General features: G+C 45.7%; 1 protein-coding gene and 1 pseudogene across 1 annotated transcript; both read right to left on the reverse strand.

Moving 5' to 3' along the window:
* Positions 1-1,766: 1,766 nt before the first annotated feature.
* Positions 1,767-25,850, reverse strand: TBX19 (T-box transcription factor 19). Its single transcript, NM_001005758.1, has 8 exons — positions 25,648-25,850; positions 15,930-16,194; positions 14,460-14,594; positions 11,014-11,075; positions 9,734-9,795; positions 7,350-7,538; positions 5,020-5,155; positions 1,767-2,052 (listed from the first exon to the last, which is right to left on the reverse strand). Exons 1-8 carry the CDS (start codon positions 25,848-25,850, stop codon positions 1,767-1,769), a joined length of 1,338 nt encoding a protein of 445 aa, NP_001005758.1.
* LOC119872750 lies at positions 10,409-10,560 on the reverse strand (annotated as a pseudogene).
* Positions 25,851-27,992: the final 2,142 nt, after the last annotated feature.

Genomic DNA, 27,992 nt, shown 5'->3' on the forward strand with positions numbered 1-27,992 from the left:
GCACATGGGGTGCACTTGTGTGGGCTCAGCAGATGGAACAGTAGTGGGAGCAGCTGAGCCACTGCCAGGGTCTGAGCAGAACCTTCTTCCATACCCCAAGTGACCGTTCAGTCAGTGCAGGGTGATAACAGTTGTGCATCATGCAGGTCTGGAAGCTTCATTCCCATAGTTTTCAGCATGTCCAGCAGTGGTAGAGAAGGTAAAAGGCAAGCCCAAGAAACAGTGACTTTGCTCACTGGCTACATTACTGCTGTAGCAACAACCTTGGCTGGGAAAGAGGTTGAAACTCTTATCTGAAATGAGGTTCCTGCAATATTTATCACTCTCCTTCTCTATTCTAGGCAGGGAGGTTCCAAACTTGGCTCTGTAACTGTTACCTGGAGCACGTGTTTGACATGCAGATCCCTGGACTCCAGCCCTACAGACTCTGATCCGGTAGGCGTGGAGTGTGCCCAGGAATCTGTGTTTCTAACGGCTGCTCTTGGGGATCCTGGCACAGGGGATCCAAGGACCAATATTTGGAAGTAACCGCTCTAGCCCACACTGTCTCCATGTCATCAATCATTGCAAACCTGCTGTGCCTCAGACAGGGAACCTGGGATAACACCCAGCATGTTCTGGGTTCCCAACCCTGATGTACTACCCTGCCTCGGATGCGAGTCTCCAAGCTCTGCCTCCCAGTGAGCTCCACAGCTGTCCTTTCAGCAGACATGCACTGCACACCGATTGCACTCAGTTTATTGGGCACCTACTATAGACAAGGCACAGTACCAGGTGCTGCGAGGTACGAAGACAAGAAGGCTAGTCCTCGCCCCCCAAGGGGCTCACAGTCTAGGGGGAGAGAGACACACTCACAGGTAACAAAAACACAAGGCAGAGTGGGGTGAGCTCAATAACAGGCAAAACCCATGGGAGGGCTGGGAGCCGGACAAGGTAAACGAGGCTAGGCACATCCGGCATCTGATACAGGCAGTGGCACATTGGCCAGTCCCCGGGGGATGGGCAGGATTCCCACAGGTGGGACTGAACAGAGTATATTTCAGGCATGGGGGGCATAGAGGTGGGAAAGTACACCGAATGTTTTGCCAATGGGGGTAGAATGTCTGCCTTCACTGAAACACAGGTTGCCAATGGGATGATGAAGGGGAGCTGGAGCTGGGAATGTGGTCTGCGGCTAGATGGCAGGGGGGTGTCCTTATAGTCAGGAGGTATGACTTCGTTCTGTGGGCAATGGTGTGCCATGGAAGGTCTCCGAGTAAGGGAAGGACATGATCTAATTTCCTCAATTACAGGCTCGTTGCTGTAATACATGATTAGCTCTGTTTTTGTTAACTTCACTCTGGGGACTTACACCCTCTCTTGGTCTCAGAGCAGCAGCCCTGTGGCCACAGATACTTTCCAGGGCTGCACAAGCATAGGAAGCCTTCATCTAGGTAAACTCAGAGCTCACTTAACAGCTTTGCACCACCTCCACAGAACAGGAAGTGGGGCCTTCTAGAATCATTTGAAAGTAAGGGGCAGGGCCAGGGAAGGATGTCCATGAACTTTGGTTACCTAAGCATGTCACAGATGAGCTGCAGAGAAAATGGGAGTGCAAAAAGAAACCAGGGTACATCACCAAACTAAACCATCTGCCATAATCCACCCCACCCTCCAGCTCACTGGGTGGGGAGCCCTGCAGTCTAACTCACTAGAATCAGTACATGGGGTTTCTAAATGCTCTACACAGAGAAGGTTCTCCACTGACCCCTGCCCTAGGATCCTGCCTAACTATCCAGTGAGGAGGGAGAATGGTGCCCTCCCCCACCCGGGCCACCCCAGCCCGAGAAGGGATGTGAGGCCACCGCTGTCCAAGTAGACACAGCGATGCTGGTCAGCGAGGGCTCCCCCAGAACCTCCACACCTGCTGAAGTGGGTGCCTGGGCAGAGAGGGGCGAAGTCACCGCTGGGCCACCCAGAAGAAATGCTCCCGGGGAGCTGGCGTGCACGTCTGGGCCTGGCCCGGCAGGGCCCCCGCCACTGTTGCTGATGGTCCACAGGCACGGGTAGGGGCTGCAGAGAGAGACACAGAATGCTTGATGACGCTGCCAGAAAGACCTGCATGCTGCTCTGCACAAACGCAGTGCGAGGGGCCCAGGCCTAGGAAGAGGGCGCCTAGCCACAGCTTTGTTTCTAGCTCTGACACAGAAGGGCCCTGTTTTTGTGGAGAAGCCAAGGGAAGTAGTGAAATGTAGTGGGATAAGCGTACAATAGCTGTCCTGACCTGAATTTCCATGCTTGGCCCTGCCCCTAGCAAGTTTGATTTGGAACACAGCATCTCATTTCTGGAGGCCTGCCCTGCAGCCTGCGTGGAAGAGCAGGAGAGCAAAAGGAGGGAATCTGGACAGCAAGCCTGCAAGGGAGACCCCTCACTGGCAAGAGAGCTGACATAGCAGAGCAACCAGGACACACAGGTGTCAGAAAAGTTGGGTTCGGATCCCAGCTCCCCTGCCTACTGCCTCCATGACCTTTGTCCAATCACACCTCTGAGTCCCAGCTTCCATCTTCAAGACAGAGCAATGATTATGTGCACATTACAGATACTATTATGACAATCGAATAAGAAGATGTGAGCACAGGAGAGCACACGGCACTCACCAAAGGGTGGTTGTTATAAGCAACTCTTCCATTCCTGGTATCCACCCAATAGCTCTGGTGCCTGGCAGAAAGGCTGGGGGAGCTAGACCACCTCCTTGGACTTCTTTCATTCTAAAGCCAGTGCAAACCTGGCTGCACATTGGCATCACCTAACAGGTTGCAAAATACTGAGGCCTGGGTGTTACCACCAGAGATCCTGATTCAACCAATCTGGCATGCAGCCCAGGTATCAGGATCTTTACAAGCTTTCCAGTGGATTGTAAGGGGTAGCAATTTTTGCACCTGAACAGAGACAAAAATGCCTGCCATTGGAACAGGCACGATAAACGCCAATGCTCTAAGCCTTCAGCCATCCCCATGTCCTGACATTTTAGATTCTCTGCATCACCAGATACTACACTGCGTGAGACTAGGCTCATTATGTAATGATGGTACCGGGCACATTTCGCTATTCTCTAGCAAAATCTTTATGGAGTCAGTAGTGGGTTAAACACACTACTGGAGGGAACCAGAGGTAGCAATGCCACGCTGGCGTCTGTGCTGCAGTCTGGAGACTACAGACCTCACTGGGCCATAGGAAACCTGCAGAAGCCCAGGCTTGGGGTGTTTGCTGGTTGCTTGTTTGGGTTTTAGCCAGCTCAGCTTGCTGAGATTTGGGGCCTGATCTCCAGAAGAGACGCTTCTATAACATTGCTCAGGGCAGGGCCCCTTCCTGATGCCTCACGGGCCAGTGGGAAAACCATGCAGTTACTTTACTGTGTGACCTTCAGGACATGTCTAATGCTTCTGAGCTTTCATCTGTCCAACAATAAAATAGGAATTTTAATGCTAGCCTGCGGATGTCTTTGAATACCTATAAATGACTTCCATAGAGTATCTAGGACAGAATCTGCCACACGATCATTTAATAGGTTCAAGGACTCACTTTCTCACTTCCTGCCACAACCCAAATCTGTGCTTTTCCCTTAGATAATCCACTCGAGCACTGTCCAACAGATAGAAAACATGAGCCACAACCACAAGGCTAAATTTTCTAGTAGCCATATATTAAAAAAAAAAAAAGAAAGAAAAGAAAAATAAACTTATTGTTAATCATATTTTATCCAAAAAAATGTTCAAAATATTGTCATTTAAACATGCATTTGAAGTTAAAAAAAAAGTTGGAAAAAAAAAAAGGTTGAGATTCTTATTCTTTGATCCTACTAAGTCTTCAAGCTCGCATGTGTGCCACACCACCCACCTCCACTGGGACCCGCTGCATTGCAAAGGTTTCAGTGGCCACAGGCGGCCGGTGGCAGCTGCACGGGGCAGCACAGCACTAGAAGCTCACCGCCACGGCAGCATCAGTGTCAAAACCACCAAGGTCACAGCCAACAGCAACACCAGCAACACACAAGAGCTCGTTCAAATGCAGAATCTCAAGCTCCAATCCAGCCCTGTTCATCAGATTGTGCATTTTAACCTTCCAGGTGATTCTAACACACACTGAAGCGTGAACAGCCTTGCCATAGTCCAAAACACTATGTTCTCCTAACGTTCTCTTGACCAGCAAATCACAAGACCCACCTTTTCACTTTGAATCCTATTTTGGACCTTCTCAAAATTCTGCCTACCTGTGTTGAATGTAACAGCTGATATTTATGTAGACATTACTGCTCACCAAGCATTTTAATGCATTTTCTCCTTTTGGGTTCACCATAACCTACAGAGTCACCCCTATTATATCCATTTTAGCGATAAGAAAGGCGGAGCTCAGTGAGGCCAAGAAAACCACCTGAAGGTACGAAGTCAATAAGAGGCAAAACCCAGACTAAAGCCCACGCCCATCAAGCTCCAAGGTCCCTTCCTGTCCTCCCTTCTACACCCATTTCCAGAAGCCAGAATGAAACGCTGGTCTCTGGTGTGCAAGTTATGCCACAGGCCCTACCTGCCACACTCTGCTCTATACCTGGGTTGTAGGCCAGGCACCCACAGCCCATCCCCCTGATAGAACAGGTGGCTTATGAGAACACGGACCATCGTCAGTGTCTATTTACACATTTTGCCTTCAATTCTACTGTCAGGGTCTATCTGCTACCACCACAGTTTACAATATTTCTGACTGGTTCAAGACAAATGATTCCAGGCCATGATGTCTTTTCCCTTTGAAAACAGAATACCAAAACCACAAAACAAAGAGCATACAAGTGAGCAGGTGCTTTTCTCTCCCTTCTCCTTGAGATAGAAAAGTCCTTCCTGTTGTTAGCTTCACTTCCTAGTGGCTTAGGAGTCAGGACAATGGCTTAAAGCAAGCCACTCTAAGAAAAAAGAACGAATTGAGTCTCCAGTGCTCATGTAAACCCCCAAGACCACCAATGAGGAAGTTGCTGGAGTTGGTCTTACCTAGGCCCTGGATTGATTGGCCCGCTGGTGTGGGGTACAGACAGGATGCTGGTGTGGGGTGTGGAGGACAAGGAAGTCCAGCTGTCAGGTCCAGAGAAAACTTGCAGGTTATTGCTGGAGCTTTCTATCAAATTCACTTTGGGGAAATAACAACAGTTCAGTTGGATGAAGCTCAGAGAACATATAAAGATGACCAATGATATTATTTTAGGACAAAATATAGCCATGGTTGGTGCTACAGAGGCCAGTTAGCAGAAAAGAAGCAGGCTCAGATATACCATGTCAACCATATGCCACACACTGTTCATATTTTAATCTTCACAGCAATGAGCCATCCTCTCTGCTTTATAGATGAAACTCAGAGACCTGGAGGATGCCTTTTGTGATGCAGATCTGTCTGATTCACTCTATCACATTCACTCCCCTTTAAGAAAGGACCCATGTTAATATCCCCTCAGCACAAGCCGAAAGACCCACCAGTGCCCCAGAGGAAATTTCTGAGGACCAGCGCCTTACTCTTCTCAGCAACCCCAAGTACATTTAAACATCTCAAGAACAGTGTCTTCTATGTCTTTGAATCTCCATTTGCATCATTAGTGCATACATAAGAGAAAGGAAGTGGGGGAGAAAGAGGAGAGCAAGGAAGAAGATTCTGGTGTATACACCTGGCTGGCCAAGTCATTCCTCCTCAGGATGTGGAATTTGCAGCCTCTTGAGCCTCAGCTCTGCCTCTTCTACCTCTCCTGCTACCCTTGGTTCCAAATCCACCCCCCAGACTCCCCAGGCCCTCCCCCCCTCATGCCTGTGCTCACACTACTCTTCCTTGGAATGGCCTTTGCCTCTCCTGGGTCCCTTGCCATCCTCCTTCCCTCCTACCCACACCCACCTCTGTCTGCTTCCACTCATCCTGCAAATCTCAACTTCAACATTGATCCCTCTAGGCCACTCTAGTTGCTCTTTTTCCTTCGTTCCCACAGCACCTTGGCTTGTGTGTTTCACAGAATGTTTCTCAAACTTTAGTGTGCATGAGAATCACCTAGGGATCTTGTTAAAATGTAGACTCTTTCAGAAGGAGAACCCGAGAGTCTACATTTCTAACAAGTTCCCAGGTGATGCTACAACAGGTCTGAGGACCACATGAGAGCTCTCACTACACCGTGTTATAATTCATTATTTTTATATTCATGTAGCCCTGAGCTTCTTCAGGGAAGAAACTGTACCTTTGTCCTCCTCCTATCCCCACCATCTAGAAGAGGGCCTGGTGCATAGCAGGTGCTCAGAAGCTGTGACCAGGAAAGAACCAGGACACAGAATGAGAATGCTGCCCACTTTGTGATATCATCAAGCTGCATTTTATTCCTTCCTTCCTGAAAGCAGATTTCAAGGTTGCTAGGAGTTGGATGTAAAGGGACACACAGCCAGGCAGCTGGTGACCAGGAAAGCCCTCTGTAGGTAGAGCTCAGGGCGGCCCTAAGGGTGGAATCTTAACACTCTCCTCCATCTCCCATGCCATGAATCATTTCTTTCTTTCATTTACTGATAATCTCCCCACATGAGAATAGAATCTCTGCAGGGTAAGGTATTTTTCTAATTTGTTCATGGACAGAACCCAGCACACAGATAGCCCTCAATAAATACCTGTCACATGAATAATTGAATGGGAATCAGCCCTTGGCTTGCCTTCTCCCTTCCTCCCTACAAATCTAACAAGCAGGCAAGGTCTGGGCTTTCCCAAGCCCAAGGGAGGCTACACAGCAGTCAGTGAGGAAGAAGCACACAACCACCAGCATCAGCTTAGATAAGCAGACTGTAAAAGTTATTATCAGAGCCAGTTTGCCTGTCTCCAACTGAACCAAACAAAAGTCTGGTTGTAGAGTCACCCAGCTTCCCAGAGATCTTCCTAAAAGCTCTCTAATACTGGGCCCAGTATCCCCTGGATGGAGCCATGTAATACAAGTGTAGAAAACAGCCAGGTGAAAGCAGTGAGCTGGGTATCCTGGAGCCCCCACAACTTGGCTTTTGGACACACATCCTGAAATGCAGAGTACACTGGTGCCCTGGGAGGGGGCCCTTCACACCCATTAGAAACCAGGAGACTGTCTTATGAAATAATTATAAAACACCAATAATGTCATAATTACATAATCAACTACTAGTGTATATAAAATAAAACATCAAAATTATAATATACAATACTATTACATATATGAGATGAAAGGGATACCAGCTTCAGATACTTCTTTTTACTACTTGCTGTTGACCATTTCTCTGCACCACCACCCCCGCCCCTCACCGCTACACCCAAGGGTTTAATTAGCAAAATCACACACCTGAGGGAGAATGGTTTCTATGCATGTAGGCCGAAGGGTAGGGAGCCTGCCGGTGCCCTCGGAGGCCAGGATAGGGCTCGCAGCCGTGGTGGGTGTGGGGAGCAGACAGAGGCAAGGGGGTAGCATACTGGTAATTGGCATTTCCTGCTGCGCACACTCCATCCGGATTGGAAAAGATCCAGCCTCCCACTGGAATAGACAAGAGGAAGACACAGAGCCTGAACTTCCACACCAGAAGTCAGGTTTCCAGCCACTTTACACATGGTGACCCTGTGTGAATGACACGGAATGTCGGCCCAGGTAGAGACGGAGACCACCCCCACCGTCACTCCCCCTCCACGTTAGCAGACAGGCTGGCCTCTTTGGAGAAGGACGGCAGTTCCTATCAAAGTTTGGAAAGCCTCTTGAGGAACCCTGGAACAGAGCTATACAAAAAACCATTTGAATGAATAAGTGACAGAAATGCAAAAGTTAAGTTGCTTCTGACTTAACTTGAGTCAAATTAAAAGTTGGTCTGAGAAGGGGACGTTAGATGTATGGGTGATCGCCAGCTACTAGGGAATGTTTAATGTGGTTACACAGGAGGGAAGGTCGCTTTCTGCCCGGTGGGAAAGTGTCTCTAGCTCCCACTCCAAGCAAGAGGAGGCACGATGGCTCCCCTCGTCACCCCACAGAGGATTCTGAAAGCAACAAGTAGGGGAGCTGGCTGGCACACCCAAGCAGGAATCTTGCAGAACATTTTGGAAGGCTATAAAACATTTCATAGAAATTTGTTTTGGGGGACGCCTGGGTGGCTCAGTTGGGTGCCTGCCTTCGGTTTAGGTCATGATCTGGGATCTGGGATCGAGTCCCACATCGGGATCCCTGCGAGGAGCCTGCTTCTCCCTCTGCCTAGGTCTCTGCCTCTCTCTCAGTCTGTGTCTCTCATGAATAAATAAATAAATATTTTTTAAAAAAGAAATTTGTTTTTGAATGAAAAAGGAAAGAAAGAAGAAGAGGAATCCAAATTGGAAAGAAAGAAAATGTTCTCAATGCAGGTGTCCAGTGGGCAAAGCCAGGCAGGGGGTCGCCCCGAACCAGGCTCCTGCCCACTTGGTTTGCCACAAATAATAGACACTCCCCCCCCCCCCGCCCCGTAAGAAGTTCGCTGAGAAGACTGTAACATATGAGCTTAAAAATGATGCAGTTCTGGGATCCCTAGGTGGCTCAGCGGTTTAGTGCCTGCCTTCGCCCCAGGGCATGATCCTGGAGTCCCAGGATCAAGTCCCACATCGGGCTCCCTGCATGGAGCCTGCTTCTCCCTCTGCCTGTGTCTCTGCCCCTCTTCCTCTCTCTCTCTCTCTCTCTCTCTCTCTCTCTCATAAATAAATTTAAAAAATCTTTGGGCTGTTACTATTATAATACAGGTCACTTTATTTTTTTTTTTAAAGATTTTATTTATTTATTCATGATAGACACAGAGAGAGAGAGGCAGAGACACAGGCAGAGAGAGAAGCAGGCTCCATGCACTGGGAGCCTGACGTGGGATTCGATCCCGGGTCTCCAGGATCGCACCCTGGGTCAAAGGCAGGCGCTAAACCGCTGCGCCACCCAGGGATCCCAATACAGGTCACTTTAAAAGGTTTTTCTGAGAGCTGCTCACTTTCTGGGCTGCTGTAGCTCTGCACTGGAACACGTGCAAATGCTTAGGGGAAGAGGTGTGAGAAGAGAAGCCCAGAGCTGGACGATGGCAGAGAACACCTGAGAGAACCACAATTCTCATTAAAGTTTCTACAACACCCGGGTTAACATTCTGCTCTGACATCACTGGCCTGGGTTTCTGCTGCAGCTTTAGGGGACTTCCTCCCTCATAGAGTCTCCCCTGCCATCCAGACATGGGGAGGCCAGCACCCTGTTGGGGACACCCAGCACCCGCAGAGTCCCCAGCAGCATACCTGTGGCTGTCCAGGCAGCCTCCCAGACTCCTCGCCACATGCAAGGCCACAGCCTGCCTGAAGTATCGTGCTGCCAACCAACTCAAAAATAAGTGAACACTAAGAACAGGGCAATCCAGGCCAGACCAACAAGAGTGGAGAGTGGAGATACTCCCAGAATGCACCTGAGACAGTCAGCCTCTGGGACATGAAAACTCGAGTATGAGAGATCCATCACTCCCGTTCCTATCTCCCACCTGAGATCAGGTCCAGCCCCTCAGGAACACCGGTTTTTTCTGGGAATTCTGGAAAGGGCACACACTTGTCTCGAGTGGAAGAAATAACCTGTTGAGTCTTGAGAGAAGCTTTGGAAAGGGCCATGAGCATTCACAACAGGTGGAGTCTAAGTAGGGTGGAAGATGGCTCCCAGTGTCCCCCAGGTGTGGCCCACCCAGTGTTCACCCAACTCACAGTGAGAATAGGCCACATGCTGGCTCTCAGAGACAGCTTCCGGAATGTCTTTTAGGTGATTCCTGAAAGAGAAGGAAAAGGGCACCATCGCTGTCCAGCATATTACCCAAGTCCAGCCAAAAGTCTACCCCAAATTCTCTTTGGAAAGCAACACATTTCTTAGAATAAGAAAATCAAACACCTCTTATCTCAAATCTCTCCCCTCTTCTTCATCCAGGGTACTTTATCTAACAATCTAATCAATCCCTCTTTGAATTGCAATTTGATGTGACTCTAATTTGCCGTATTTATAGCTATTCCTATTTAGTTTGATCTCAGTGGCTTGCACTTATTGCTCCTGCCTGACAAAATTCAAGCAATAACAACAGCTAGGACTTGCATACGACCTAGGGCCCAAGCACACCTGTGATATGCTAGATCCATCAATAATCCCACAAGGAAAATATTGCTATCCCCACTTTGCAGATTTGAAAAGTGGATCTCAGAGAGGTAAAGTGACTTATATAAGATCAAATAGCCAGGAAATGGCCAAGACAGGAGTTCAAGTCAGGACGACCTACTCAAAGTCCTATTCATCTCACACATCAGATTTTCTTTAGCCCTTTAGTTATCCAAAATTAAATTAAATCAAATATTAACAGGACAAAGCCCTTTAATAGAAGTCAATAAGGACCATTATTCTTTTATTTTTTTTCTAGAATGGAAAGGAAAAACACAAAGATATGGAGCCACTAAAGTGATAGCATTACCATCCACCATCCCAGAAGTCTCTGAAATGATAAGAACAGATATGACACTTGATCTTAGCCAAAAGGCGGAGAAGTGATCCCCAGAAGTCTCTGTGTGGTCTTCTCTCAGACCTGACAGATATGAAGATCTGACCTTTATGAACTACTCATATGAATCACTCACCTCTCCTGGATTACATGCGGTTAAAAAAATTATTGAAACCATGCAACTCAGAGATAATTGGAGGAAGGGCAGAGTGAATTATTAAAAATTTAAATTACTTATTTTTTAATATGCGCTTGTGTTACTTTCAATAATTGGTAGTAAAACAGAGTTGACCAAACATTTGCCAGTTAGAGGTTCTCCTAGAGCTCTGTTACAAGGGACAGATCATTAGAGTTTGTTGAATTTCATTGATTTTGTTGAATATGGAATTGAATGTTAACATACCTAATTCTATCAAAGGTAATGCAAGTTCCTTTCAAGATGAGCATAAATTTCACATTTGCAGAAGTCAGCTCAGAAGATTTTACTGACATTTCTCTACTCACCTTTCCTTGGCATCCAAGAAGGCTTTGGCAAAAGGGTTGTACTTGATTTTGAGAGCTGTTATCTTATGTTTACAAAGACAAGAAGCATTAGTGAAGGTAGAACATGGATGAACAGATAGAAACCTTTGTCTTTGCCTGTGAATTTCTGTAAAATCAGTATAATTCCCCTCTCTCTTTTTCTCCCTCTCCATGTTTCTTTGCTTACTTCTGCACTAAATTACTAGCACGCTCTGACAAAGAGCCTTGTGTTGTGGCCTGAGGTGAAAATGGGAAACACAGTGTGAAGTGAGCAAAGAAAGGCTGAAGCGTTAGAAATATGCAGAGTCCAATGTGCTAAATCTGGCATTCCTTCTTTTATTTATTCATCAACTTTTTTTAAATTATTGAACACCACCCCCCACCTCTCCCACCATGTCACTTACTTTTCTAGTCACTGGAAACAGTCAGAGTGATGCTGGTGTGAATCCACGTCTCCCAGAGAGCACGGTCCAGCATCACTCCCTAAGTCTTAAGTGATCACTTACTCAGGCCACGTTAATACAAACACTGATTATCACTCCCACCCGCTGTCACTCCATCCCGCCGGCCTTCACTGGCTTCATTCTTCTTCAGAGCCACCAGACAGCATATACACATATATGAGGTCTGTCTGCTTATGGCCTCTCCTCCAGGGATGTACGGGCTTGAGGGCAGCACACACATCTGTGATGCCCATCGCACTATTCCTAGCAGGCAATAATAGTCAACAAATATTTGTTGAATAAATAAGCATTGAAAAGGATGTTTATGGGGCACCTGGGTGGCTCAGTCGGTTAAGCATCTGCTTCTGCTCAGGTCATGATCCTGGGGTCCTGGGATTGAGCCCCACATCAGCTAGCTTCTCTGCTCAACGAGGAGCCTGCTTCCCCCTCTCCCTCTGTCTGTGGCTCCCCCTGCTTGTGCTCACTCACTCTCTCTTTTTCTGCCAAATTAATAAATAAAATCTTTTAAAAAAGAAAAAAACATTTATTTCAGCAAGGGCCTAGTACAAGGAAGAAAAGTTAAATAAAAGCACCACTCTTTCTGACCCGGGAATGGGGAAGAAATCAGGGGAAGCAGGAGAGCCAGAGTCTGATGTGCATGCCCTGGTCTTTCTCCCTGTCTAAACCTGGAGGAGTCAGGTGCATAGAGAGACCAACATCCACCAACGGCCCGCTCCCTCTCATGGTGCATCAACATCAACTTGGCAGAAAAGTGTTGGCAGCAGAGGGAGGCTCCGAGGTTGGATTCTCCTGGGCTTGATTCCCATGGGGCATAATCACAGCTAGAATATGACCTCAGGCTGGGTAGCCTGCCTGAGGAGCAGCCTTAGCCAGGCTGGTGGTTCAGAGGGGACTGGCTAGCATGTATCCAGGAAGAGCTCGGGGCACTCACCCAGCAGACAACCAGATGACAAATTCTGCTGGCTGTGGACTAAGGGAGCAGGCAGCAAGAAGTGGGCAGGGTCATTGCCCTGGAGACCAGAGGTGGCTCACACACGGTCCCCAACACCCACATGCACCCTCTAGAGTTGCAAAAATCACACCCTCCCCTCAAAGACCCAAACTCCATCCTAGGGACAGAAGCAGGAGAGGGAGGGCCATCTGGAACACAGTACCACCTGAGGGCCTGTTGAAATGATCAAATATTTAACTTCTGTTCCCACCAGCCTGCTGGAGGGGCTCAGCCAAGAGCCCAGACCCCAGGGCTTCTGTTGGCTTCAATGCAAAAGTGTGCCTTCTAGGCTCCCAGAGGGGAAGTACCCATAGACCTTCCTCAAATAAGCCAAGAGGCAATGGAAAGGGCTACCCCACTGTTTAGCTTCATCTCTGCTGAGGTCTCTGAGATCCTTTTCTTGTAGAAAAGAAATGACATTTTCTCTGCACATCTGTGATGCGAGTTCAGTCTACAGCTCAATTGTACCTATAGGCACTAAGGGAGTAGTTTGCAAACCTGAATGCTCATCAGAATCCTTTAGGAAGACTCTAGAAACTACGGATTCTGGGTGCCATCCCTGGAGATTCTGACTCAGTTGGCTGGGTGGGAGCCCAAAATCTTTTAAAGTTTCCAAATAAAGAAATGTAGATGAAAGCAGCAAAAAGGTACCTTTTGGGTTTCTGGTTTGTTTTGTTCTGTTTTACCTATCAGATTATCAAAGCTGAAAAAAGGCTGATAATCACCAGTGTCAGAAATGGTACAGGGACTGCAGATGAGTAATGCTCTTTGTAGGAGGCCATTTGGTGATATCTCGGGATTCTAAACCCACACTCTCCTTGACAAGCAATGCCATTTCTAGGTGTCCATCCATGCAAGCAAACAACAGTGGTTGTGGATGTCCCAGGATATTCTTTGCAGCATTACTTATAATAGCAAATAAAACAACTAACTGTAAATCACCAAATGTCCGTCAGTGGGGAGCTGATTGGCTAAAATATGGTATATCTTCTGCAGGCACTTCAGAAAAAAGAGATAGGCTTAAATCTAACTACAGAGAATATATCCATAATATACAGTTAAATAGAAAAAAAAAGAAACTTGCAGACTAATATATATAACATGAGCCAATTTATGTGAGGAAGTCTATATTCTCATACACATTTATATATACATAGAATATGGGGGGGAATATTTTAAGCTATTATTTGTGAGGTCCTTGGGGAATGGGATTCAAAAGGTAGGAGGAAAAGAGATCACTTTTATCTTTTTCCTTTTTATTTTCACTGAACATACTTCTGTACTATTTATTATGTGGGGGTTTCTTTAACAAACATATTATTTTACCTTTTTTAAAAGATTTTACTTATTTATTCAAAAGAGACAGAGAGGCAGAGACATAGTCATAGGGAGAAGCAAGCTCCCCACGGGGAACCTGATGTGGGACTCGATCTCAGGACCCCAGGATCACAACCTGAGCTAAAGGCAGACACTCAACCACTGAGCCACCCAGGTGCCCCAACACGTATTACTTAAAAAAAATTTTTTTTAAGTTTAGTCAGAAAGAATCCAACCCTCCCCAGGGCTTCTGATGACCAGCAGGCCTGGGGAGCCCTAGAGTGTGCAAACAAGACAGACAGCATAACCAACCCAGAGGAGGGCACACGTGGATCAAGCCTCACAGACCTGCTCCCAGCACAGGAGCTCACCCAGCTCTGAGCAGGCCAAGGGCACACTGGGCCCAAAACCAAAGACCCCGGGGCTTCTGTTGGCTTCAGCCAAGCACATGCGTGCCTTCCAGGCTCCTGGAGGGGAAGCACCCACAGGCCTTCTGCAAACAGGCGAGACGGAATGGAAAGGGCTACCCAGTATTGAGTTTCATCTCTGCTGAGATCTCTGAGATCCTGGAAAACCCACCTTCCATCCACACTGGGTCCCCATCCTCCCACACTCTTCTGGGGGATGTTTACACACACGCAGCCACAGACACTTACCTCCTCATTCTGATAGGCAGTCACAGCTATGAACTGGGTTTCAGGGAAGGAGCAGTTCATCACCATTCGGTGGGCGCCTCCAACACGCACTATGTGAACCTGGGGTTCATATTTATGCAGGGAATTCAACATTATCTGTTGAAGTGGGAGAAGGAGAGAAGGAGATGCCATGCAGAGCCTGTGGTAGCAGGGGTGATAACCAGCTGGCGTCTCTGTTAGCCCGGGCCCAGCCCCCGGCCAGGTCAGGGCCACCAAAGCGGGTCCTTCGATTCCCTGATTCCCTCATCTGAGATCTGAATGGGGGGGTGGGGAGGATAGTTTTTCAGAAGCTCCCAGAGAGCATAACATCAGAGCTTATGCCAGGGTTGCCAGAAAGTTGTTCTAAAGCGTGTCAGTTCTCTGCCACAATCTTGCCATCCTTTCTTTTTCCCTCTCCCTATTTCCAGAACAACAATGTGGATTTCAATCCATTAAAACATAGTCCTTTTCCTCACAGGAGGAATCCTAGTATCTCCACATGCTGGCATGGCTGCACCTCGCAAGCCACTGTGTCAAGAGTGATAATATACAACACCTGACACCTGCCCGTCACCCAGAGCGGCTCCTTGTGGTTCATACAGAGCTTTGTGAAATGGGGGAGGCAAGAACAGTTTACTTTTCAGTTTCCTATTTTAATAGAGAACTGGGACCTTCGGAACATTGCCCAGATCTGGGCAGCTCACCTCTTCCTCCTCGTCCCCCGGGGTGGGGGGGCTCCCTGCTGGCTAAGCAGGGGGCTCAGAGGAGGCAAGGTCCAAGGCCCAGGGCCACAGGGGCTGACGACACAGAGAGCAGGGAGCCTCGGCTCTATCCCCAAAGTGGCTACATCCTATAAATCATGACCTTTCACAGGATGCTAGTATTCACAAGCCTCCCGGAGAAAATAAAAGAGGAGAAAGCCCCGAATTCTTGTTTACTCTAATCGGAGACCTTAAGTAAAACCTTCCTTATTTAAGGCTTGTTTGTTTTTCTGAAAACCCAAAGCCGCTTCAGTATTCTATTGACAATTATCATAATGCCCAAGTGGAGGCAGCAATTATTTCATTTAGGAGCAGCTTTTTATCAAGGTCTTTGTCTATTGCCAACATGCCACTTACACCAAAAAAGAGGAGAGAGCACAACAAAACCCCGGTACCCACAAACATCTCCTCCCCGCACTGGGTAAAAAGCACCACACACAAGACGGAACTATGAAAGGGCCCTGGATGATTAAGTCAACTCCTGCACTCTCTCACTCTCTCTTCACATCAGGAAGTCCATTAAAAACTGAAAGTACCAATTAAGAGCTGTTTATTCCCGTTCACATTTGGACTCCGGGGAATAATTGGCTTCCGTGGGAGAAGAGGCCGGTGAGGACCCCTCTAATTGCCTAAATGCACCCTTGATATTTCTTGATTGGTGCAGTGCTGCGGCCGGGCGGCCAGATCCTACCTGCCCACCTCCGTTGAGCTTGTTGGTCAGCTTCACTTTGCTGAAGGAGATGGGGGCTTTCATCCAGTGGGCCCCGAAGTTGGGGGAGTCCGGGTGGATGTAGACGCAGCTGTGGCTGGAGACCTCTGGCTTGCCTGCGGGAACCCACTCCCCGTTGACGTACTTCCAGCGGTGACTGTCCGTGGGCACAAAGTCCAGCAGGAGGGAGTACATGGCGTTGGGGTCCAGCCCCGAGACACTAATCTTCAGGACGGGGAACATCCGTCTAAAAGCAAAGGCAGGGGATCCCTGGGTGGCTCAGCAGTTTAGCGCCTGCCTTCGGCCCAGGGCCTGATCCTGGAGTCCAGGGATCGAGTCCCACATCAGGCTCCCTGCATGGAGCCTGCTTCTCCCTCTGCCTGTGTCTCTGCCTCTCTCTGTCTCTGTCTCTCTCTCTGTGTGTCTCATGAACAAACGAATAAAATCTTTAATAATAAATAATAAATAAATAAAGCAAAGGCAGACACAGAGTCACAGGAGGGACGCTGGCCTGCTGGGGGCACCCGGGGCCTAGTGCAGCCATCTCTGCTCTGGGGACAGCTTCCGTGAAGGGCCTGGGGCCCCAGCCCTGATTCCCACAGAGCCTCTCTTTACAAATGCATTTTGCACCACATTTTTACTTTAAATCACGTGCCCAAGTTTAAAGTCTGAAAACCACTGATCTAGTCATTTGACAGAGGAACCCAGAACCCAAAGTATATCGTCAGATGCCACATTCAAGGAGAGCTTTCTTCAGAGACTTCCTCCTGGCATACATGGGTTTTTATGCTGCTGCCACAAACCAGTCCTTTCCCCTCTCACAGAGAACACCACTACTGGATGACAGTTAAGGGTATTAGCAGTGAAAATGTGGTTTCATGGCTCTACAGAGTTAGACCAGTTCCTTCCCTGCATGACTTCTCAGAGCCTTTAATATACTCATGTACTCTATAAACCTCTGAAAAGGGGCACCTGGGTGGCTCAGTGGTTGAGCATCTGCCTTTGGCTTAGGTCATGATCCCGGGGTCCTAGGATTGAGTCTCACATCGGGCTCCCTGAGAGGAACCTCCTTCTCCCTCTGCCTATGTCTCTGCCTCTCTCTGTGTGTCTTTCATGAATAAATAAATAATATTTTAAAAAAAAAACCTCTGAGAAGATAGACACTGTGTGCACACTGAATTTACAGGACTGTGGAAGCATCCTTTCACTGAGCATTTTGTGGGAATTTGTGCTCAAGACACATCGATCTGGATTGCTTGGTCCTTCTTCTATCCTCTAGGACAGGACCAGCAAGTTTGCTCTCACCTATTTGGAGAGGCTCCTCACCTGGCTTCTCATTCCCTTTGGTTTGTTTTTCCTTTACCAAATGTACTAAATTGCTCCAAACCACCCTTAAAAGACCTCATTTCCAGACTTGCCTCACAGTCTGATCACCACAGCTTGATCACCCCAGATACTGTTTTATTTGTCAATGCCTCTTTTAAAATCAGAATCCCCAAACTAAGAAGCTAACAGCCTAGAGTCTAGACACTTGCTACTCAAAGTGGTCCCCCAACTGGCAGCATTGGGATCAGCTGGAAGTCCACTAGAAATGCAGAACCTCAGACCTCTCTCGACCTACATATTCAGCAGCTGTGCTTTTCCCAAATCTCCAGGTGAATCACAGGAACATTAAAGCTTAAGATGTACTGGTGTAGAGCATCTTGCGCTTTTCAGAAAATAACTAAGATTTGCAAGGGAGTGAGGGTCAGAGGACTGTGCTCCTGATGAGGCTGGGAGAATGGGGGGTGGAGGTGGAGGGGGAGCTGAAGGGGAAGCTGGGATGGATGGGCTGCCTGCTGAGAGGAGGGGTCAGAGGATGCCAGGAGTGGGGTGTTGAGGGCAGGGAGGGGCACACATAAGGATCTAGAGGGTCACCAGGGACATCCAACTGTGGCCAGAAGTTCCCAGTGTTGAGAGGAATTGATACGAATGGAAAATGAAGGAATTGACAGGCAGATGACAAGGGATGGACCTCGAGCTGGGAGTTCCAGCCACGTGGGGCTCCCAGTCTCCTGAGCTGAAACCACGTGAGCTTCCTGAGCAATCTGGAATAGATGGGAATTGTTTTCCCGGGGCTCACCCCACCTCACTGATATTCCCTTTCCTGACTCCTCTTCCAACATAGTCCTCTGGCTGAGGATGCTGGTGGGGCTCTGTTTTTGTGTGCTGCCTTAGAGACCACTTCCCAACTGCTTGGACAGGATACAGAGCCTGGTCCACGTCTCTGGTCCACACCCCTGGCCTCCAAGAGGCCAAACAGAAGAGTGCCTCTGAGGGAAGCTTCTGGCTCCGACTCCTGCCCTTCCTGAGGCTGCTCTCCAAACTTCAATTTCATGGTCTGGCTCACCCAGCCTCACTGAGTTGTGGCAAGAACTCCAGGAGGAAATTCATCCAAGTGCGTGTTCTAACCCTGCCACCTAGTAAGTGCTCTGCAAGTGTTCACTATTGTCATTACACCCAGCGCCTCAGCTGGCCCAGCTCGGCTTCTGCTCCAGAATCCCACTTCGGGGCAGTGACTCCGGAAGTTGGAAACAAAGGACGTCAGCTTCGCCTCCCTCCCACCTGGCCTCGCCACCGCCCCCACTTCCCTCTCAGGAGAAAAGTCTAAGCAGAAAAGGGAGTGACTGCTAATGGCTTTGGGTTTTTTCTTAGGGATGATGAAAATGTTCTGGAATTAGATAGTGATGGTTGTACAACTTTGTGACTATTCTCAAAGCTACTGAATTATATACTAACGAAGGGTGAATTTGATGGCATATGAATTATTTTTCAAAAACAGAGCAAATTGATAACTTACACCTCCTCAGCTCTTATTCTCCAGCTGGATCACAGTCATTTCCAAGGAGACCCTGCCACCCTGCCGTTGGGACTCACGGGGAAATGCTGAAGGCTCCCTCCCCTCCCTCAGTCTTGGAGGACTCGGAAGAGAGAAAATCTAAATAGGAGGTTATGACAAGTATCTGCATTAAATGAAACTCATAGGGGAAAACCTGTGTCAGATGATGCATCTCAAGTCCAGGTCCTACCTGAGTGCTGCGTTACTCACCTCATCACTCCTCTCCCTTAAAGACATGATGGTTCTTTCATGTGAAGGAAAATGATGGTCCTCCCCTGGGGAGCTACCTATGGCATCAAAATTCTTCCACTTGCATATTCTTTCACTTTTTCTTCAAAAGAAGGATTTCATCCATTCTTTTCATATCAGATGAAACTATTCCCTTCCACAACATATTTTAACTTTTTCAATTACTTTAATAATATTGACCAAGTATAGAAAGCAGAAGGCCCCTGAAAGCACAAATGCCATTTGCAAAGAATCACAAAAGTGGACATCAGAAATGATCCTAGGAGGTCACACTGGGTCATTGTGACAGCCAGAGGGCCAGCTTGTTTCTATGACATATACGAGAGATGGTCTGATTTCTGGTCCATTGCTTTTTCTGAAATGCTTAAGTTGTTTGGTTTTGGGGTTTGTTTGTTTGTTTTTTAAGAAAACACAGGAATGAAATGTGTAATTGTCATTTCACATATAAAATTAAAAAGTACTGAAATTTTTCTCAATAAGGATATGTAGTATATGCAAAAGTAAAAAAAGAATATGAAAAGAAAGTTCATATAACATATCTCCCCCATACATTAAACTGCCAGAGTAAGAACACAGTTCTTCATGCATGTGGCATGGCTGTTATCTTCATGGTGTGAAATGTTAGGAAGTTTCACATAACCTTAAGACTGAAAAGATGATTTAATGAAAGGTAGTTTTTCAAATGGCGATAGCTAAATATTGAATTTCAGTCTGCTCCCAGGACTGAACATATATACACTCACTTGAATCTTTGGCCCAAGGAAGTAAATGTTCCTATGCCCATTTTACCAGATGAGGTACCTGGGGTTTACGAAGTATGAGTTCATGCTCCTCTGACTGCCCCACTGCCTTCTCTTTTATTACATTCACCACATCTTTTCTCTCTCTCTTTTAAATTGAAGTATAGTTGACACACAACATTACATTAGTTTCAGGTGTACAACATAGTTTCTCTTTTTGATCTTTCTAGAAAGTAAATATGGGTCACAAGGAAAGGAAAAATCCCCTCAATGCTTTCCTAAATCTTAATACCTAATTAGATTTATTTGCTCCTTAAAAGAATGATTTTTGAGTGCCTGCCCTATGGCAGGAACTGTCCTAGGTAGGGGTTCACAGGTGAAAAAAAAATACAGACCCTGTGTCTTGTTCATGAAGCTTACATTCTAACACAAGAGTCAGGCAACAAAAATATAAACAGGTTTCTTTTTAAATGTAGAGGATAATTTTAAACTGCAAGAGTGCTATGAAGGAACAAAAGTGGGTGATGTCACCTAGGGAAATTAAAAGTAAGAAACTACTCTAGATGGATCTTAGTAGGTCTAGGGGTACATTAAATTAGAACCCAAATAAGGAGAAGAAATGAGTCCTACAAATGCCAGAAATGACTACTAGAAAAGCAACTACACACAAAAGAAATAGCAAGTACAATGGCCCTGGGGTACAAATAAGCCTGGACTATTGAGGACTACTGAAGAAAGAGAAGACCAGTGTGACTAAGGTAAAATGAGGAGGAGTAAAATCTCATTTTCATTTCTGCTTTTTCCTAATTGTACCATGCCAGGTCTTACAAACAACGTAGCATGACCTTTAATTCCAGAATAAGGGGATATGTAATGGCTTTTCTCTTTTCATGCTATATTCAGGAACTACACCTGATGTTCTAAAGAACCTAGGATCACATGGAAGGATTCTCAACATCATCAGCTATCAGAGAAATGCAAATCAAAAGTGCAGTGAGGAATCATTTCACATTCACTAGGATGGCTGTGATAAAAAAAAAAAAAAAAAAAGTGGATAACAGTAACCAGTAACCAATTCCCACATTGCTGGTGGGAATGCAAAATGGTGGAACCACTTTGGAAAACAGTCTGGTTGTTCCTCAACCACTTAAAGACAGAGCTGCCAGAGGACCCAGTAATTCCATTCCTAGAAAAAAATGCAAGAGAAATGAGAACATCCACTTACACAAAAACTTGGACATAAATGTTCACAGCAGCATTATTCATAATAGCAAAAAAAGTGAGAACAACCCACATGCCCATCAATTGATGAATAAATAAACAAAATAGGACACAATGGAATATTATTTGGCAATAAAAAATGCTACAGCATGAATGAACATTGAAGACATTATGCTAAGTGAAAGAAACCAGTTACAAAGGACCACATATTGTATGATTCCATTCATAGGAAATGTCCAAAGTAGGCAAATCCATAGAGATTGAAAGAAGATTAATGGCTGTTAGGGCTGAATAGGATGGGGGAATAGGAGGGTGATGGCTAGGGATGCAGGATTTCTTTGGAGGATAATGAAAATGTTAAAAAAAAAATATTTGTGGGAATATATGTATAACTTTGTGAATATATCAAACACCATTGAATTGTACACTTTCTTTTTTTAAGATTTTTATCTATTTATTCATGAGAGACACACAGAGAGAGAGGCAGAGACATAGGCAGAGTTCGGAGAAGTAGGCTCCCCACAGGGAGCCTGATATGGGACTTGACCCTGGGATCACCACCTGAGCCCTGAGCCGAAGGCAGATGCTCAACCACTGAGCCACCCAGGTGCCCCTGAATTATATACTTTCAATGCCTAAATTGTATAGTATGTGAATTATCACAATAAAGCTCTTTTAAAAAGTAAAGAGGCCATAGTGCCCTGGCTTTTAGAAGGACACATCTGAAAAGTTGGTTAAGTGTCAGACCCTTGGTCTCCACTCAGGTCATGATCTCTGGATTGTGAGTTCAAGCCCCACACTGGGCTCCACACTGGGTGTGGGATCTACTTTAAAAAAACTTTGTGAAAAGTTAAAGAATGCTTTATTCTCTTTAGTACTTCATTTGCCAAGAATTTTATAGTTATTTTTATTTTCTTACACAGCTACACTTGTGGTGGGCATAGCATAATATATAAATTTGTCAAATCACTATGTTGTATACCTGACACTAATGCTACATTGTGTCAATAGACTCATATTCATGAAATACTCATCAGAGCATTTGAGTGAGTGTGTGTGTGTGTGTGTGTGTGTGTGTGTGTGTGTGGCACATGTACCTGTGTGTACTGAAGCTTAGGTGAAGGTGAGCAGCCTCCAGAGTAGCAGCAGGGAAACCACAACAGCCTGGTTAGAGGCAGGTAACACAAACACAAATCCTCATGAATCCTAATTGTAAACTTGGAAGAAAAATGTGGACTATAAAGGCATCAAAATCTATTTTCCTGATGCACAACCTCCATTTTCTCCCCTCGTGCAAGATCCGTGAGGATCTCAGCTTGCTGCCCTTTAATCACTGGAAAATTCAACTTACTGATTCCCAACATTTATTTTTTTATAACAAATGGATGCACCAGTTACATTTGGAAATGCGTGCAATTTCTGAAAACCTGTTCAAGGCAAATCGAATCATAATTGAGTTGAAATTATTTAACTGAATGGACATACATCTGAAATAAAGCATTTTCCGCTGAAGTGAAGGTGTTCTAGAAAGGAAAACAAAAGGGGCAAGAGATGGCACATATTTACCTCAGAAACCTGAAATAAGTTTTTTTTTTTCCTTCAACCTGAAATAGAAGTTTCTCACTCAAAGGACAGAGAGGAAAGAGAAGACTCACAAGCTGGACACACTATAGAGGATTCAAATGAGCTCTAGGGAGGTATTATCATTGCTGTTGTTATATCTGACAGACAAATGAATGTATAAAACTAAAAGTTATATCTAAAAAGAGGGAAGGAAAAAAGGGAGAGAGAGGGAGGCAGGAGGGGCGGAGGGAGGAATGAAGGTCGTCAGGATCTGAGTTTCTGGGGACAATCCAGGGGAATATCCTCTCTTTACTAGTTCTGACTCATGTCAGAGGCAATCCTCCTATCCATATATACAAACGGGTCTCCATTTGAAAATGGGACTGAATTCTTTCATCAGCCCATCCTATGTTATTTTAAGACTTTCTCTTTTTTTATTTTATTTAAAATTAATTAATTAATTTAGAGTGTGTAATGAGTCTCAGAGGTAGAGTTCAGTGATTCATCAGTTGCATATCACATTCAGTGCTCATTACATCACGTGCCCTCCTTAATGCCCATCACTCAGTTACCCTGGCCCCTCCATCCCCTCCCCTCCAGCGACCATCAGTGTGTTTCCTAGAGTTCAGAGTCTCTTAGAGTGGACAGAAAGCCACTGATGGGGTAATCTAGAAATCTAAAAGTCTGCCCTCAGGGGTTGGTGGGTTGTGTGAATGAAAAGGGCTGGAGTTGGGTGTTAAATACCAGAGAACTCATCTTCACAAAGAAGGGCCACAGGGGGCTGAGGGGCAAGTGCCCCCGGCTCAGGAGTTGACCTGAGAGGCAGAGATGAAGCCCTTGGAAGTGACGTATTAGGTCTGTAGGCAGAGGACAGGGGGTACAAAAGAGAATGCTGAAATAGATGCATAAGAGAAGAAGACGGGGCAGGATACAAGACCTTTCTGTATCAAGAACAATAAGGTGTCACTAACAATCTAATCTGCGAAAATAAGAGATTGAAAGTAATTCCAGGCCAAGCTCATTCATTATCAGCCACATCAATTTCTTAGTCATGTGTCTTCGCTTCTTTATCTGAAGTGTGAAGGGAACCCTCTCTCTCCTCTCAAAATCGTGACCCCAAGAGGTTCAGAGACCTTACGAGAACCTGAGAAAAGATTCAGTTCACTGGAGAAGGGAAATGGCTGCAGGACCTCCACAGAGAAGAATAACCAAATTGATCATAATGAGACTTTTCTACAAAGAATATTGTTTACATATTTAATATTAAAAGACGTTAATCATGGGAAGAATTTTACATTTTAAATACACAGAAAAGAATTATATAGGTGAACACAGGCAAGAGAAAGCTCTTCCTAAATTGCAAAAGTACATGCCAATATGTCATATTATTAAATTGAATTTCAAATGGTTTCAGAAATTTTATGTATTCCTCATTGGAACAGATGAACCGCATTTTTATTTGGTGACTGTGCTCATTTTACTTTCATAGATGGCCACTTGGACAGTCAAATAGATAGTGTAAGGCTAAATAGCACAACTACCATCCACTAAGTACAAAGAATAATAAACAGTAAGTTCCATCTATTACTGGATGTCATAAAATTCTTACACTTGCATCACCATTCAGCTTTGAAAGGAAAGAAAAGAAATCCAATAAGAAATTTGGGGTGATTCTTTGAAGTTAAAAATGGATTTTTATATTTCTTTCTAACAAAAATAATGTATAAATTACAGCTCAAGAGCAGGAACTGGCATAATTACAATTGCAAATATTAAAAGTAACAAATCCTATACATGAAATAAGTAGGGGACCCATTTAGAGACAGAAAATATAAATATCAAGCTTGTTTTGTTGGTATTCCAAGTAAGTTTGGTATTCCTTCTACTGTGAATAATCACAATTTATTGAGATGCCCTTATTTCTGGTACACTTCCCCCTTATAAAGCACTTTAACACCATGCAACAGAGCTGGAGTTCATCATTCTCCCAGAGAGGCAAGGCATGTTTCATTTTCTACACTGTGCATTTTATTCAAAAATAGGAAAACAAGACAGATATCAAGACCAGGAGCATTCTGCACAAGGACAAAAGCCCGCCAGAAGTCCTCAACTTTTCTGTTAGCAGAATTTCTCCTAGAGGCCACCACTGGAGTCCTGCTGTCCTGCTAACACTAACCATACTGAAAATGCCTTCTGACTTATATGCGTTTTAACCTCGTGAGCCAAAGGATCTGTGGGCATCAGCCGAATATTGGGAACCAGTCTGGCCAAGCTGGGAGCAGAGATTTTCTTTCAAAATATTTGCATTTCCTCCAGTGAAAGCTCCCACTATTACCTTGAGAGCCACTTAGCAGGGCTGGATTTAATAGAATCCAAGAAATGCCAACAGAGATCAGTTTCCGTTCATCTCTAATTTGTTGCAATGAGAAAAAAGAAGGTATCTTTTCTCGAGCAGTGTATTATGGCTTCATTATGGTATTATTACTGCACGGGTTCTCACATCGTCACAAACATACACAATCTCCAATGAACACTCACCACAAACACACACCAGTTAAGCAGATGTAGTAATTGGCAATGAGATTAAATTTGCCCTTTGGCTCCCATCTTCAGCTAGCCCAGGATTTCTGGCAAGTTTGCTATACTTAAGAGAAAACATCCAGCTTCCAAATAAAGTTGACTTTCGTCTTATCTGAACTGAGTTGGAGCTCAGGTCTGCTCCAAGATATGCAGGCAGTCAAAAAATATTATCATCTTTGGACTCATTTTCCTAACTCATAGGGCATGCCCCCCATTTATGGTAACTTCCCAGAATTTCCCCATTGAAAATGCAGGCAAGGGGGCTTCATCCTCTACTTCTCTGCTGATCTCGGGAAATTAAGTTGGCTGGGGGAAAGCCCAGTGAGACTGTCCTTCTCATGAGCATTTTAATCAGCCCCCCTGCCTCTGAGTGAAGAAGGGCAGCGTCTTCAATATTCACTTCAATATTCAGGGGCTCGCCTCCCTTGCAGAGCCCTGCCAGCCCAAGCAGGGCCGCAGAGAAACTCACCTGCCGTTCTTGGTCACGATCATTTCATTAGTGACTTCCTTGAATCTCTGCCAGAGAGGCGCATCCTCCAGGATGATCTGAAGTTGCTTCTCGGTAGGGTCGCCTTTTTCCCTCCCTGCCTGAAGCTCACTTTCTACCACATTGAGCAGGCGGGAAACAGTACCATCACTGGTCTTCTGGATGCCCAGCTCGCTCATGGCCATAGGCCCCGCTCAAACTTGGCGGAGAAGCGTTCCCTAGCTCGCCTGCTACCACCTCCTTCCTCCTCTCACTTGCCTGCTTTTTAGACCCAGCTGGGCAGTGCCTGGGGAGCTGGAGAGAAGATGCCCTGGCTCTTGCCTAAGCTCCTAGCATGACACCCCTTAAAGTCTCCAAATTATACCACCAACCTGTTAAGCTTTAGAGGGGAGGGGGAGGGAGGGGAGAGGTAGGAAGAAAAAGCCTTCTCTTAATTACTCATTGGATCAGGTGGGAGAGAGCCTGGCTTTCCCATTGGCTGCTGTGCATAGAATAGATGTTTAAGAAGAGTACTCCATCCAAATTATCAGGCTTTTATCTTGTTGTACCTGAAGAGGTCTAATCACTGTTTTGAGGACCATTTTCCCATTAATTAAAATTGTTCCAGGCCCAGACTGCAACAATCAGGCAAATCATGTTTGTGTATAAATCATGGCATGTGGCACCTATAGGAAAAGAGGTCCTAGGGAGAATCGGCAAACTTGCCAAAACAGGCTTTCCGGACACAGTCAAGAACCCAAATCCTTCCGCTATCTTCTAACCCCAGATGGAAGGCCAAAGGCACTGTGCCAGGGAATATGACAACCGTACCAGAGTGAAGGGAGATGCTCCGTGTGCCACTCACTCAAGGGTCAGAGATCCAGAGAAAAGGAAAGAGCCAAGGTCTGCTGTCTCCCCAGACACCCCCTACTGCTCGTCTCCTTCCTGAGGATCCTATACACACACAGGCCCTGCTCATCCCAAGGGCCCTCAGCCCCTCCTGCAAACAGAAGAGCTCTGAACCTTGTCTTTCCCTAGAATTCAAAGCCCCAATTTGTTTCTGTCCGGCCCTCACCAGAGGGAGAAAAAAACTCATTTAGCATCATATTACTCTCTCTAAGGAGGCACTCTCTGCCTGTGTGTGTATAGGATCTCTGTGAATGAAAATAAGCTGTTCACATCACCGTGCAGAGCAACTTTGATCTAGAAAGATCCAGAAGGGCTCCAGAGGGGCTCTCTGGCTTTCCTTTTACACAGTCCATGACCTATCTGGCATTCTAGGATGAATCCCCACATTCCCTGGCAACATACTACTAGTAGAAAATGCTTCTTTTACCCATGACACACACTACAAACTGGGGAGGTGAAAGAAAAAGACAGAGCTAGCCAGCTCTACTTTCCCAACCCTGAGTAGATCCTGCGGGTTATGTGTTTCTCTCTCAGAACAACCAAAAGAGGATCAAAATGAAAGGAAAATAAAAGCAAAAAAATGAAGTCAGAGTAAAGATAATATTTAAAATGCGCTCAGCACAAGAACTCCTGGGTGGCTCAGTTGATTGGGCGTCTGGTTCGTGATTTTGGCTCAGGTCATGATGTTAGCTTCCTGGAATCAAGCCCCGTGTTGGGCTCTGTGCTCAACAGGGAGTCTGCTTGAGGTTCTCCCTCTTTCTCCACCCCTCACCTCACTGGTGCTCTAAATCAATCAATCTATCTATCTAGCTTTTTTTTTTTAAGATTTTATTTATATATTCATAAGAGAGACAGAGAGAGAGAGAGGCAAGAGACACAGGCAGAGGGAGAAACAGGCTCCATGCAAGGAGCCCTATGTGGGACTCGATCCCAGGACCCCAGGATCACAACCTGAGCCAAAGGCAGATGCTCAACCGCTGAGCCACCCAGGCATCCCTCTATCTACCTATCTTTAAAAAAAAAACAACTAAATATACTCTTACTATATGAACCAGCAATCCCTTTCCTTGGTATTTATCCAAAGTCACTGAAAATTTATGTACATTGCACACAGAGGTTTTAGCAGCTTTATTTATAATTGCCAAAAGTTGGAAGCAACCAAGATGTTTTTTAATAGGTGAATGGATAAATAAACTATGGTATATCCAGACAACGGAATACTACTCAACACTAAAAAGAAGTGAGGAATCTTAAATTCACACTACAAAGTGAAAGAAGTCCATTTGAAAAGACCACATACTGTGTAATTCCAGTATATGACATTTTAGAAAAGGCAAAACTATGGAGACAGTGAAAAGATTGGTGGTTGTCAGGAGCTGGGGAGAAAGAAGGATGAATAGGTAGAGCACAGAGAATTTTTAGGGTAGAGAAAATACTCC

Source organism: Canis lupus, chromosome 7 (genome assembly GCF_011100685.1).
Source record: "Canis lupus familiaris isolate Mischka breed German Shepherd chromosome 7, alternate assembly UU_Cfam_GSD_1.0, whole genome shotgun sequence".
NCBI classification, from domain to species: domain Eukaryota; kingdom Metazoa; phylum Chordata; class Mammalia; order Carnivora; family Canidae; genus Canis; species Canis lupus.